This window comes from Micrasema longulum, unplaced genomic scaffold (assembly GCF_059751315.1).
Source record: "Micrasema longulum isolate JH-2025_06_02 unplaced genomic scaffold, ASM5975131v1 h1tg000136l, whole genome shotgun sequence".
Classification (NCBI taxonomy): Eukaryota; Metazoa; Arthropoda; class Insecta; order Trichoptera; family Brachycentridae; genus Micrasema; species Micrasema longulum.
In genome coordinates this window covers 308,101-323,292 of record NW_028277342.1, presented here as the reverse complement: position 1 = coordinate 323,292, position 15,192 = coordinate 308,101, and the positions used below count along the sequence as shown (strand labels likewise).

The window sequence follows — 15,192 nt, the reverse complement described above, 5'->3', positions numbered from 1 at the left end:
CTTGAAAACGAGCTTCCCAGATGAACAAATTGTTCTAGTTGTTCAAAACATTTGTTGCTTACGTTTATTACATACTTAGCAATCTCACTTCCCTCATACCTAGTGTTTCATTCAAAATGCAAATGTCTGCCTAACAGATTTTTTTAATGTTTCAGATAGACAAAAATTTTGCATTCAAGGTTGAGAATGGCTGTCTAATTAGGATAAAAATAGGCATTAAAACAATATTTACTTGTTATTCAGTTCCATGATTGAAGATAAACTTGTTTTGAAACGGGTTTCTCGCTTTCATTGGCGCCTTATATAAAAGATGGAAATTAGATGATACTTGTCATTTGGTCACTAAGTCAATTAGTCACTAAGTCAACTAGAGATTAGTTGTAAAGATTAAAAATCATTTGAACAATGAAGACAGCGGTCATTTTGGTTTGTCTATTCTTTATTTTTGGGGAGGTTTTGTCAGAACACAATAGAGGATGCAGATATATCTTGGGACGTTGTAAGTATTTATGTTTATATTATTTAATTTACCTATGTACACCCAGAGGGTTTTTACATGACAAGTAATCAAAATTAAAGATTTTTAAGGGACACCAAGTTAATAATGTAGGTACAACTTTAAAAATAAAGTGTCAAAAGACATAATAATAAAATACTGCGTAAAAGTATCTAGGTACATCGGTAGTCAGATGACAGAAGGGGCCATCTTATATACAATTTATTGCAAATTTTATACATACAACCCAGGGCTCTTGGCCGCATAGAGTCAGGATATATATATTTTTTGTAATATGTTTTATTTATGAATAAATAAATAATACATATATCAATTTATAATTTAATTTTCCCATTACATAATAGAATTTATTATTTTTTTTCATACGTAATGGGGACTGACATCTTACAATTATTCTTTTTTTAATTTTTGTTTATTCACTATTCATAAAATTACATAAATATCAGTGTTTTCAACGAGTGCTACATAAAAAAAAAACCCAACTACTATTTATTTCTTTATTAATTTCTTCAAAGAAAAATATTCCTCTGTAGGCATAATGATGTTGTCCTGTCGTTTTTAATTTTGGAATTAAGAAATTACCATTGTTCTAGGTGTAATTTTTACATTTGTGACATAGGAACATTAGTATGCATAGTCGATTTTTATTATTAAATTAGTTAAAATACATTTACACTACAGTCCCGTTTAACAACCGAAGAGACCAATGACACTTCAATTAAACAAAAATTTGGTTAAACCGGAAAATATGCACATGGCGAAAATGTGCGGCATAGAATGAATAAAATATGAAATTTCTAAAACACATAAAAACATTCTTGCATGATGGAATACAAAACTAAATCGGGGAAGTAAAAAAATGTGATATTTTCTTTTGCTTCATACGAGAAGAACGTTTCTTTGCAGCTCGGTCTGTAAGGCGTTTAATGAGAAGCAGCTCAGCAGGAGATGTTTCCTCTTGTTGTTCAAGGTACACCGTGAGGTCTTCAAACATCCTAGTTGAATGTTTGGCCCTTTATTTACTTCTTTTTCGCGAAGCTTACTGTATAAAAGCAGTACGGAATATGGTAATACAAATAGTATTTCGGTGATTCGGTTGATTCGGAAATTCGGTTAAACGGGACTATAGTGTATTGTATTTTGTGTATAATTCAATTTTACATCTTATTTTATTTGGAATGATTTTTTATAATAAAAATGAAATTGAACAGCGATAGAAAACCTTTTTGGGACCAGAATAAGGAAGTTCAATCATTTACAGGACTTATGACCCATTTTGTCACAGTTTATGTGATCAATTTACACACTAATTATGTCTATCCATCTCTATTGTAATATCATATTAGTTACCGCTGCAGGGGATCAAATCCCGTATTTGTCTTAAAACATAGACACAGTCAAAATATTGTTGAAAAGATAATATTCCAATTTTTTATATATTTTCAGGCTTGCATGAATGTTCAGAAGGCACCCACGCCTACGTATCAAATTGCATCGGCCCCACAAAGTCTGAAAAGACGTGCAGTGAACCCGTGTCTCAAGACTTACCACCAATTTGCGATCTCTCCAGGTGTGAATGTGACGAGCCGACAGTCTTGGACGAATCTTCCGGGAAATGCGTCAAGTTAGAGGACTGCCCTAAAGCAAAAAAACCTTAATCTAAGCATCTCAGAGTTCAATAGCTTCTTCTTATGGTGCACTCCACGTTGGAGTTTGGCTATCATCTTGACAATTTTTATTTTGTCCCTACAAGATGCATAAGGATTTAGAGCTACAGTGGAACCGCACTCTTAAGGTGCTAAGCCACCCGATACGTCTTTTCCTTGTAATTCAATTATGTTATTTACTAACAATTATTCTTGATGGAATTACATATTTTCCCACACTGTATAAATGATGTTAACATTTTATAATATTTGCCAGTCTGAAGATACAAATAAATAAGTGGAAATTTACCAATTTACAACTGATATGAAAATGTAAGCCATAACATAATTTTCCTTGTAATAAGGTTCGGACCGTTCCATACTTCTCTCACCGTATAAAATGTTCAAAGTACTTTATTTTCTTAATTGTATTTAGTATTTCTCTTTCTATTTTAATAGCAATTCAAATATTTTTTTTCAAATGGATAAATAGGACAGATAATGTAAAAATATATATTTTGCTGTATTAAAATGGGATAATATTATATCCACTTATAACAACAGTTACCTACTTGACTTGAGACACTGTTTTTGATATAACTGCCTAGAATTTAATTTAATGTGTATTTAATTATACATACTGGGATGAAAAGGGTTAATGTGGAGTTTTAAGAGTCCATAAATATATTATTTTACTAAATAAAAATACAGTTGTAAAAAAATACTGGTTTGTTTATTTACAGTAATTATACTACTCTAAAAATTGTAAACATAAATCGAGTCTAAAGATGTCAATAAAATAATATTATACGTACACGAACTCAAGACGAGATGTGGAATTTTTTTATTTAAGTCTAATGTTATATAAGTGAGCACTAAATAAATACTTATATGTTTATAAATTTGTATAGTTTAGATCTTCTCTTGATGTCATTGAATGTTTTGTCGTAAATCTGTTGTTTTTCCTGGTAATATAATAGTATCTGGTTGACCTTTATAAATGGACAATGCCTGTTAATTAATAAAATATATATATAAATATTGTCCTCATGTAAATAATGTAACTTCGAGTCGTCTTTAAGTACTTGAGTTACGATTCATATTCTCTTGTTTTTCTCTCTCTCTATCTCATTCTCCTTTTTTGTTTTTTTTTTTTTGTACCACAACATGCCAGGAGAGCAATTACAGTGGTAAAATACAGCACAGAACACCCATGCTTGAGTAAAATCACATTTAATTTTTGTGATCTCAGAATCAAGACAAGCGACTCCTTTTTCAAAAAATATTTTGTAATATAATTTGCAATGCGTTTAATTCTTAGTACTGTTAAGTTCTGACGATGAGGTAGAAACCTCGAAACCGGTCGATGTGAAAATTAAAGTGGTTTATACAAATTGTAAAAAAAAAAGTGTAAAATATACCACAAGGCGAGAAATGTTTTTGATATTAAAAATATATTTGACAGTTCCCATTATCTGCTCTGATGCTGCATGTTGCTAAGTGATAATGTTTTACAATCTTTTGTATTCGAGTGCTCACATACACTCCTATAGAATCGAAGGCATTAAATATTTTGGACTTTTGTTTTACATTGATAACAGTGAAGTCACAAGCGCATATTCGCAAATAACCGACGCGTTATCCATTCGAGATGCTTTCGTATCACTTAAAAATACGTCTCACATTCGGTATGTTGCGGAATCACTCGGGAAATTGTTTAATTTTGTAGTGACACAAAATCGCCCCTCTGTAGCGCCTGCTAACGTCACTCAAAATAAACATTCTTGTTTTAGTTGTAGTATCTCAGCTACACCATAAATATCTTATAAAAGAATTTGGTTTGTTTCGGTTATTACTGGGGTGTACAAGTCTGCTATTTAAGAAAACACTTTGGGTGGATTCTGAAACATTCCAAACTGATAACAAGTAGGATATTTACAAATATGAGTCACAAACAGGCCAATGAACGCCTGTTCTAGAATCCTAACTTTACAAAGTTATGTACATCTGGACATCTAATGAGGTGAGTAATAAAAATAAAAACATTATTACCATACACAACAAACCACTCTTAACGCTCCATGGTAAGTTTTAGGTTATGTAACATTTTTTCAATAATATTTTCAGTCGCTAACCTAACCTAACCTAGATTCTTTAGCTGTATATTAACTAAGCAAAAATCGATTATTTTTCAGTCACTCCTACCTAGATTCTTTAGCCATGTATTGACTAACTTAGCTAAGACTGTTTTTGATTGATTCCTTCAATCATCCAGTACTGAATTATAGAACTTTGGACCTAGGTATGTTAAAGAAAATTGAGTCATGGAAACATAGAACTTGCTAATAATATTTGCGAAGAGAACTTGCACTATTTGAGAGTACACAATTTAAATCAAATCATTCCTATAGGAGAAATATCATTTTTTCACCCATCAGATTCTGATGCAGTGTCTGCTTGCTTGTCAGCTGGTGAGGGAGACCGGGAAGCGGAGCGAGATCCTCCTTTCCGAGAGCCTCCTCGATCAGATCCTGATCCACTTTCATCCTCTGAGTCTTCCAAAGCCTTTGCTCGATCTAGCCGCCGCGCTCGGTGGGTTTCCACATCTGATGCATCTTCATCAGAAGAATAAATCTGACCACCGGCCGCTAGAAAAAAAAAAATATATGAAATAATGATCCGTAAATAGAGTTTCTCCCACTTAAGAATATCCTTCCTGATACCAACACTGAAAAATAAAATAGAAGCTACTGAAGGCAGAAAAATCCACTTTTATGAATTATAATATAAACCTTGTACATAAAAAGCAAGGTAAATAATAAATCCAACTTCTATATAAAAAAAAAAACACTCTAGCCACTTTAAAATTATTTTTAAAAATATGAAATATCTTTGGCCGTCTAAATTTTTAGTAAAATAATAATGCTCATTTGTTTTTTATGAAATCATAATAAAAAAGTAGATGCTTTCATACAACTATATAGACGGTAATAGTTTTTGTAGTAGACCCTTTAAAAATAATTCTGGTGACTTATGGGGTTTCTGAAATTTACGATTAATTGATTTACGATTGAAAGATGATTTAAATCTCTTATTTCTGTAGGTCTCATTTGTACTTACGTTGTCTGCTCTGTTGCCCAGGTTTGTACTTGTTCTTGATGGCTTGCAGGGAAATGGCTCCATCATCATCCGATCCATCATCAGCCCCTCCTCCTCCCCTCTTGCCTCCCCCGCCCGCCCCATCCGCCCTCGCTCGGCGACCTCCCGATGGACGTGATGTTCCACCGCGCGTCCTCATTGATGCTCGCAGTTCCTGCTCCTCTTTCTGCAAAACAAACAATTTAAAAACATTAAAACAGCTTGTTTTGTATTATTATTAACACTATATTATAATTATTATTATAATGAATATATGTTTCAGTGAAATGATATATTTCGCCATGTCGGATCTTCATTCTATTGCACTGGAAATTTGAAATCTAAGTCACATTGCGGTCTTTATATAGCCGTCGAATAGCATTCATTGCTGTCTTACTGGAGATAGGGATAACAAGACAAGCCACTTTTTTTTCCTGTTGAAAAGGAGATTTTCGGTGCACACCGGGGAAACACAAATGTGCAGCGACATAATTTTGTATTTTTTATATTCATGTATCACCAATGCACCGGCAATATCTGTCAAGTGATTTTTCTATATAATTTTTTTTTTATTTCTTATTAAGATTACACAATTTTTTTTTAACAAAACATACTTACCTACCTATTTGTTATCAATAAAAAAAATATGGCAAAAAATAATCCATCATCAAAAGGTACCTACATTGTTTAAATTGCCTCCTAAATTTTTTTGAAAATGTTATATGACAGTGGCCTTATTCTGTAACTAATTTGTTTCGTAAATTCATTAGTATCGTATGAGAGGGAGCGAAAGCAAAATCTGACATTGATTGCGTTATAGTGAGATGGATATATGACGAACGAACGAACTTACGAAACGAAATTGTGACAGAATAAGATGACCTCCGGATGACGAACTCACAAGTCATAAGTCGAGCCAGAACGAACAGAGAACTCTGTTATGGTTGTTAGAGAACTCTAGCAACCATAACAGTACGTTAAATTTCATATCTGGGGCATATAATGCGTGGAGAAATATACCACTTTCTATGCTTGATTTTGAAAGGCAAGATTGAGGGTCGCCAAGGGGCTGAAAGAAGAGAGATGTCCTGGCTGCGTAATATTCGAGACTGGACTATGGAGCAGATTTGATTTGATGAACGAAATGAAACAAAAGAAAATTTTGACAGAATAAGCCTGCGGATATTGAACAAGCAATGACGATATTAGTAGTTGTAGTTTTTTTATTAATGCAAAAGATATCATTCTTTGTTTATTTATAAGCAGCAAAAAATCATTAAAACTTATTAATATCTGTCTACGTCCATCCCGTGTAGTGGTTGATTCCTGGCAGGACAGACATGAAATATTGATTTGAAAGGTCGTTTAAACTGCAACATTTCATTGTTCTTGGGCTGGCACCTGAAGCTTAAGACTGATCACCTTACCTTTATGTAACAGTCAATCAAAATACGCTGCTTTTGGTATATCAATGCAGTTCCCTATGCATCACAGGGTGCGGAAAGGGGAATGATGATGATGAAGATGATATTTGTCTAACTTATTACATTTTCATTTGATGTCATTTTTTCATTCTGGTAACAAACGATATATACGGCAATTTAGTTACCTACTTGCAAAAAGGCTCGGAACTAAAACGGTTAAGAGCTGGAAGAATATGTTTACCTTAAGTTGGTACTGCCTATCTTGATCAGGATCTATTCCCACTTGTGAGAGGATCTTGATGCCGGAAGTCTTGGTAGACCTGTCGGCGAGGGACATGGTCATCTTCCTGTGGGTGAAGGACTCGGTGGAATGTGGGCGGAAGGTCAGCTTGGTCCTGAACACGGCCTGACCCAGTAGACCAGTGCCTTGCCGGACAAACAGATGGTTGAAATCACCCTGAAAACAAACATTAGATTAGTATTATTTTTTTGCACCACAACAGACCATGAACCCTAATTTTGGCTGATCAAAATACAAACAATAAAGTAACTCACGTAAAAGAACAAATAGCGCGATATTAAAAATGGTTTGACGAGTTAGTTTGATGGTTTAATACGATTGACACCAAGAAAAACTGTTTAATAATCTCTTATTTAAAGGATCAAATAATAGCTTTTAATGGAAAACTTTCTTACATGGAGGGGTTGCCTGTAGACGTCAAATATTTCTGAGCCGAGATGCAGCGACATACTTCCATCGGACCACTTGATAAGTCTCGCATTAGATTCCTTAATGGCATCACCGCTGCGATCAAACTCGGTTCTCCATCTTATTGTGTTTTCCACCTTTAACTTAAGCCTTGAAATAAAACACGAAAATAAAGTAAACAGAAACAAAGTCTAGGGATTATAAAAGAAATATGCAGTTATATGTACAAAATTTTCTTCTATCTTAACTATTTAGATCAGGGCTGTCCAAAGCATCTGGTTTGGACAGCCCTGATTTAGATAATAATAAAATTCCAATAAAAATTGTAATACTCTAAAAATTCTACAGAATCAAATATTGATATAGTTTTGGTCATTACAAGAATATATCTAAATTTATTGCAGATAGTGATATAAAAATCCGCAAATTTGGAATAACCAGTGACCGGTTTCATCGTTTCCATTCAAGACATCTTCAGGACCAGTCTTAAGACTGTAGAATTAATTATCACTCATCTATTATTTTCTATAATAAATTACAACAAACTATCACTAACAAACATACACATACATACATATCGAACCCCTTGGAATAACAAGGTTCCAGCTAACAATTTGAGTTACCGGGGAAAACAGTTCCATCAACATCATCTACTGGATATTAAAGGAATAAGGAAATGTTAAAAGTTACAACTGCACCCAGTTGTTTAATACAATTTGTAAAAAAACATTCACAAATTGTATTAAATAATAAAATATCAGTGTTAGATGGAACCTTGTTAATAGGTATTAATGTATTAATGTTGCATGTGTAAAATAAATTATTAAATTCAGACATAATCGACAATACAAGATTTTTAGTGGCCAATAGAATATTTATTTTCTCATTATCTGAAGATTTTAATGTAGAGACGTAATTATAAAAAAAACCAATACGTATTTATAAAAAAAACTACACATTTAAAAATAATTTATTACCTAGCACGACCTTCCTCATCAAGTGTCTCTTCTTCTTCAATCTCATCTTCATAAGTTTCCTTATCATATGGTCGGGTCTCCACGGACAAGAAATTGGGAAGTTTTACGAAGTGTAATTCTTTCCCTAAGTCTGTGGTGATTTTAGGAATATCTGCATCGATTCTGGTCTCCACAAGTGGTTCAGCTTCGGGTTCCGGTTCCTTCACACCTTCATCCTACAAACAATTATATTAAAAAGGGGAATATTTTTGTGCTTTTAGTTTAGACAAACTAGAAAGATTAAAAATAAGGAAAGCCACTAACCAAAATAAATAATAATCAATTAAATTTTAATTTGAGTCCTCTTTTAAAAATATTTCCGTTATGATTTACGCTACACACTTTCTCTCTCATTTTTTCATTCTTCTGTTCCTTCCTTACAATATTTTATAATATAAATAGTAACGCGAGTGGTTCTAAATAAGTATAAGCCCTGATGATAAGGAAGTAACTTTAAAACCGGCCGATGTACATCAGTTTATAGAAATTTATAAACAAGCCTTGTAAGGTTATTTATGACTATGTACCTATAGTTCTTAAAATATACCTTGATTAGAATGACAGTTGTCAGCAATAGTGACGACATAACTTTGTAGTGACGTCTAAGGAGTGATTTATATTAACAATCATTCGTATCTGGCATGTTAATTAATTTTTTTACTACATTGCTTGACATATGAATCAACATAAATATATAAAATCAGCTTTAAAACTAAAAAAAAAAACTCAAATAAACCTAATTATTTACGACACTCTTACAAGGTTACATCATTTTGCAAAAACGTTAGAGATGGGACAAATTGATCAATGTAAATTGATCGAATAAAAAAATAATTCATTTGATGTTGTTCATGAAAAAAGTATAAATGTCTTATTTTTTGGTGAATAATTGTCTTAAACACACTACAATAGGCTTGTTTTTGCGTTTTTATATCAATTTTCGGAAACAGAGTTTCATGTTTGCATGAAAAAACTGATAAAATCGATTTGATCGGTACATGATCAGTGATCAGTAATTTCCCATCACTATTGACATTAGTTTGGCAGCTGTCATTTTAATCAAGATAATTTTTAAGGACTATAGTTGAAAATGCCTCAAAATTGAAATATTCACATAATAAAAATGGTAATATTTCCTTAACTTTATTTTTAGTTTAATCGATTTGATTTGCGTTGATGTAGAGATTATAGATACAAGTAATTAGTTTCTATTCCAATACTATAAAACTGATTCTACTGAATGGGAACATTAAAGCAGAAAATAAAACCAGTAAATTAAAAAACAAACATCCACTTGAAAAATCTTAATATGTGCATACCTTATTTCCAGTCATTCAAACAAAAAAAAACATTTGACAACTTTAAGCGAGTAATTATAAAAAAAAATGGTTAGTGATAAAAGGCACTAAAAAATTAGTAAATAAATTTATGATGTAAACACATTCTGGATATATACATGCCTCATCTCCACTCTTTCGCCCTTCCGATCCATCCGATCTTCTGGCATCATCTTCTCTGTCCGAAAGTTCTTCTCTCCCACTATCTCTACGGGGAGAATCTGAAGCCGCTCTTCCTCCTTCATCTTCAGAACTAATATCAGATGCGTCTCCAAACAAAGCATCAGCCGTTACTGAAAATTAAATTATTCATAGTTTTTAGCCAATGGTAATTATTATTATTATGTATAATTTATGCATACAACAACGACAGAATCTCAGTAAAAAAGAATGCATCAATTGAATTTGCTCCTCATTTAACAAGAATTAGGTATTAGTGTTTTATATAGCTAATGATAAAACTCCAAGGTTGAAAATTTTTTTTTGAGGTTGCAATCAAACTTCTCTTTTTATATTAAATTTATGGTCATTATTGACAATCAAAGAACAAAGCGCCAGTCCAGGGACTATAAAATACTGCAGAGGAAAATCACCTGGTTTGTTTGATACCTCGTATTAAAATGATCATTTGTCCTAAAATAGTGTTAACATAATATGACGTACCAGTGTCAGGTTTGTCTCCTTCTTTGGGTTGTTCAGTTTCGGAGTCATCCGAATCTATTAAGTTCTTCTGTTTTTTCTTTTTATTTTTCTCCTGATCACTTCCACTCTCTTCTCCCGACAGAACAGCGTGCTTTCTTTTCTTTTCTTTCTTTGTTCCCACATCACTGTCCTCCGAGTCGGATAACACTGCAGTTTTCTTTGAAGATATTTTGGCTAAAAAATAAAATTCGGATTTAAAAAATGAAGCATGTAATGTATGAATGAATTTGTTTAATGAAATCTGAATTATTGCATTTAAAGACATAATATACTTGTTAGATTGCTGTAGATAATAATATTCTAAAATAAACAAAATATTTCAAATTTATTTATTCAGTTAAAACAAAATGCCGGAATTGCTAGTGGTTTATGATACATTTTTTTTTGTAATTAATTATATACAGATAATGTAAAACATTTTTTTTTTTTTTAAGGAATAACCTACTAAGCCTCTGCCTTATCACTAAGCAGGAAAGAGAGGACACGAAAGGAAATATAAAAACACACCACAAAACCCAGATATATTAAGAAAAAATATTTTTTATTTATTTTTTAACTGGTGTGAATTGAACTTGCGACGCAGTTGATAAGCTGGGAATGATTCACTATAGATTCTTCTCAAATATTATATTACCTGTACTTTTATTCGATGCGTTGCTGTGATGGGAGCTTCGTGACCCTGATCTAGATCTAAAAATATGAAAAAAACAGTCAAATAAATTATGTGAATTCAATAATGACAGTACCGATGTCTCGCTATTTAATTAAAAATAAAAATATATAATTTTGTTTGGTATTGATATTGAAAAATAAAAGTACAACTAATTGGAAACATGAAAAAGAAATTAATCAGATTTAACAGCCTCTTAAAAAAATTTACTGTCGAACTATCTCCCATAGGGCACCCTTGGTTTTGTAATTGCTAAGATGCTTGACTCCCGCGTGGAAGTTTCTGGTTCAATGCTCGGAGAGAACTCAAAAATAAAATGTGATATTTCTTCAGCGTAAGTGTTTTGTACTCTAAGTCACCGCCACTACAATTGGGCCTCCTGGCCTTTGTTGTCCAAAATATATCATTAGTCACATTTTTTTTATTATGCAAGTTCTAGATCCAACTATCATATTGCCTTTTTTTACAACATATTGAAGATTTGCATAAATTCATGTTAGTCCAATAGGCTTTCCACTGTCAATATTATGTGTCCTGAGACTTCACAGATATGGTAATGAGTTTAAGAATAAGGGATATATGTGTTTCCGGACTATAAATTGAGTCTGACTTCATTACTGTATGTTAAAAAATACTATTTGCTTTTTAATAACTTTCTATTATATTTTTTTCGCTTTTCATGTTCATTTTTTTACATTTTACATTTTTACATTTTTTTTGCACCACAACAGGCCAGGAGGCCTAATTACAATGGTGAATTACATCACAGAGCACCCAGGCTTGAGAAAAATCACATTTTAATTTTTGTGTTCTCACCGGGAATCGAACCTGGAACCTTCCGTGCGTGAGTCAAGCGTCTTGACCACTACACCACGGAGGCCGCCATTATACTCGTATATATTATAATCAATAAAATAAAAATGAATCATAAGTTTTTATTTTTAATATCCATTGTAAAATACAGTCGAACTCGGTTATAACGATCACGGAAATAGCGAGATCTTGGATGTAACGAGGAATCATTAGTTGACATTTTAGTTCATGGTTTTCTCCATACTATTATTCACTGTTATAACAAGCTACTTCTCGGACATACCGAACAAAAATGTTGTCAAAAATTAGACAAAAAATCTTAAATTGTTAAAAACATCATTCTTGAAATAAGAATCTAAGTAATAAAATCCAAATGGTCGGCTAACTTAAAGGATAAATACTGCCAGGCGTTGGGATCGGGTTATGTTTATGATAGCTATGTAAGTGTCTAAGTACCTAATTGGATTTTTCGCCAACAATATTGAAAAATGAACACACATGTTTTTTTAAAAATGCAAGCTTTGTGAACTTAGTAAGTGCCGGTTCGGCACATTGTTACAATTTACAGCTGCTTTTGTAGTTTATGAATGACATGCTTGTTTCGGGGGTTTTTACGGGGTTTAATTAGATTTTTTAATGTTCTAGGCATATTTCAATACACAATAAACATTACAAGTGGGTGATATCAAATAGTTCTAGACCAGATCAGTTAAAACCTAACCCCTGTAAAAAAAATCTGTATGAATTATATGTACACATATGTATTTACTTAGTGACAATGTGCGATAGCGATTGTATAAAAAAACCTTTCTCTGGTATAACGAGTAACGCTTATAACGAGCAAATTCAGGTGGTCCCATCTTCCTCGTAATAACCAAGTTCGACTGTAATTCAATTTTGCAAAACTAGAAAAAATGTGAGATAATGTACACAGCAACGCAAACTAATGTAGAAGAAAAGAAAAAAATATATAATCTATGTACATATGTATGCATATTCATTTATAGGGTTGTGTAATTTAGGGAAATATAAGGGTGAGTACATCAAAGCGAATATTTCATAAAAGTATTTGATAATATTATGAAAAAATCTTAGGTGAACAGTGACAAACCTTCTATCATCATCTATCTGCAAGTCAGGAGTATTGGAACGGCTGTCTCTCGCTGCACTGGGGGAACCAGCAGGAGACTTGGAACTCTTGTGACTGCCCTTGCCTGATGCTGGGCTGCCAGAAGGCGAACGTGACTTTCCACTTCCTGCTCTCGACTTGGGAGTCTGGGAGCGAGATCGTGGACTGGGTGACCTCGATTGAGCACTTCCTGATCGTGAACGCCGGGGACTGCCAGATACAGAACGTCTCTGACTTCCAGACCGGGACCTTTGTTTGCTCCCCGACCGAGATCTCACATTGCTTCCTGAACGAGATCTCGCATTGCTTCCTGAACGAGATCTTTGTTTACTTCCTGAACGAGATCTTTGTTTACTTCCCGAACGAGATCTTTGTTTACTTCCCGACCGAGATCTCGCATTGCTTCCAGATCGAGATCTTTTTTTACTTCCTGACCGAGATCTCACGTTGCTTCCTGATCTAGATCTTTGTTTACTTCCTGACCGAGATCTCGCGTTGCTTCCCGATCTAGATCTTTGTTTACTTCCCGACCGAGATCTCACATTGCTTCCTGACCGAGATCTTGCATTGCTCCCCGATCGAGACCGCACCTGGCTTCCACTCCTTGATCTTGACTTTGCACTTCCTGCGGGACTGCCAGACACTGATCTTCTTGCGTCCGGACTCCTGGAGCCTGACTTTTGAGAAACTGCACTGCCTGATCGAGATCTCGATCTTGATTTATGAGAGTGGGGAGAGTTTGATCTCGAATGATCCGGAGAATTTGATTTTCTTGAGTGAGCAGATGCGTTGGAATGAGGAGATGCGTTGGAACCGGCCGGACTTCCATTTCGACTGCGAGATTGAGATCTGGATTTTGCACTTCCTTGACCTGATCCAGCCGGACTGGGGCTTCTACTGGAACTTGCTTTACTAGAAACGCTTTCGGATTCTGACCCAGAGTCCTCACCTTTAAATAAATGTATAGATCCACTCTGTTATACAGCGATTATGCATTAAAATTAATTAAAAATAATATTTTATTGTATTCTAACCTTCAAACTCTCCAACCGTACGCGGCGCCATCATAGACAATAATGACCAATGACAGATAGTGAGATAATAAACAAATGACATCAACAAAATAAAATAATAATAGACATTTTCTGCTTGTTATACTTACCATAGATATTTATTTGGAGGGAAATTTAAACAGTCCAGAGTACAATAACATTAAATTAAATTTAGGTACTGTATAGGTATTAGCCCATTTGGCAAAAGCGTCAAATTTATTATGCAACGTCATTTAATTATTATTTTTTAAGTACTAGCCCGAATATAACGCGACCTATATATTTGGAGCAGGAATAAAAGAAAAAAGTACCAATATTTAAACGCGAATGTGAGTCAAATGTTTTTAAAAAATATATATTTTTAGCATGTACCGTTGTGTTCGAGCTAATACGGTATTATCTTTAGTTTTGATTTATACAGAAATTTTAATACCGTAGAGATTTTTTTCCTTCATTAAGGCCTTATGATAAAATCAACGAAAAGCAAGTTACATGCATTTGTAATATGTACAGTATTATTATGTTACTTTTTTTGGGAAATAACATAAACGCAATCCTTTTTTGATACAATGTATTTGTTACATTTTGAGTTTTATGAGAGTTATTACAAATCGTGCAACATAATAATATTTGTATCAATATAAAAATCAAAAATGGTTTTGCTCAAAAGGTAATACGCTTGATTACTGGCGTATAATAAAAGCATTTATGTATAATTGACTAAGTGTTAAAAATATTTAAAAAAACTGTTTGGTGTTTCTGTAAACATGTTCCAGACTCATATTTTTTTTCGTGAAATGAGTACCTATAATTCAAACTATTCCGTTGCCCAAAATATTTTTCTTTCATCAATAGGTAAGTAACTTTTTTTAAGCTGACATTGTCATGTTTTTTTAAAAAGCCTAGATTACAAAAAAATACAGTACCTACCAATGTAGTTATTGAAATTTTTGTTGTTACTAACGCAATTTTCGATTTTCGATTTCGAATTTTTCACGGGAGAGACAGATAAAAATGCACCTGTTTGATTTTTAGTTTT

General features: G+C 33.2%; 2 protein-coding genes across 2 annotated transcripts; one reads left to right on the top strand and one right to left on the bottom strand.

The window, feature by feature from the left end:
* The first annotated feature begins 330 nt into the window (after positions 1–330).
* LOC148284262 (uncharacterized) lies at positions 331–2,885 on the top strand. The gene is made up of 2 exons (XM_088242408.1): positions 331–499; positions 1,964–2,885. Exons 1-2 carry the CDS (start codon positions 406–408, stop codon positions 2,173–2,175), a joined length of 306 nt encoding a protein of 101 aa, XP_088098534.1. The 5' UTR covers positions 331–405; the 3' UTR covers positions 2,176–2,885.
* A 388-nt stretch (positions 2,886–3,273) lies between these two features.
* Positions 3,274–14,185, bottom strand: LOC148284261 (uncharacterized). The gene is made up of 10 exons (XM_088242393.1): positions 14,136–14,185; positions 13,084–14,050; positions 11,124–11,179; positions 10,451–10,663; positions 9,911–10,080; positions 8,412–8,626; positions 7,422–7,584; positions 6,967–7,182; positions 5,284–5,488; positions 3,274–4,811 (listed from the first exon to the last, which is right to left on the bottom strand). Exons 1-10 carry the CDS (start codon positions 14,167–14,169, stop codon positions 4,591–4,593), a joined length of 2,460 nt encoding a protein of 819 aa, XP_088098519.1. The 5' UTR covers positions 14,170–14,185; the 3' UTR covers positions 3,274–4,590.
* Between the last annotated feature and the right edge of the window lie 1,007 nt (positions 14,186–15,192).

Excerpts from the sequence above, each read along its gene's own strand:
- LOC148284262 (XM_088242408.1), top strand. The coding sequence starts at position 406 with ATGAAGACAGCGGTCATTTTGGTTTGTCTATTCTTTATTTTTGGGGAG. Across the intron at positions 500-1,963 it reads CAGATATATCTTGGGACGTT|GCTTGCATGAATGTTCAGAA; the intron begins GTAAGTATTTAT and ends ATATATTTTCAG.
- LOC148284261 (XM_088242393.1), bottom strand. The coding sequence starts at position 14,169 with ATGATGGCGCCGCGTACGGTTGGAGAGTTTGAAG. Across the intron at positions 11,180-13,083 it reads CAGATAGATGATGATAGAAG|ATCTAGATCAGGGTCACGAA; the intron begins GTTTGTCACTGT and ends TCATATTTTTAG. Across the intron at positions 7,585-8,411 it reads GATGAGGAAGGTCGTGCTAG|GCTTAAGTTAAAGGTGGAAA; the intron begins GTAATAAATTAT and ends TTTTATTTCAAG.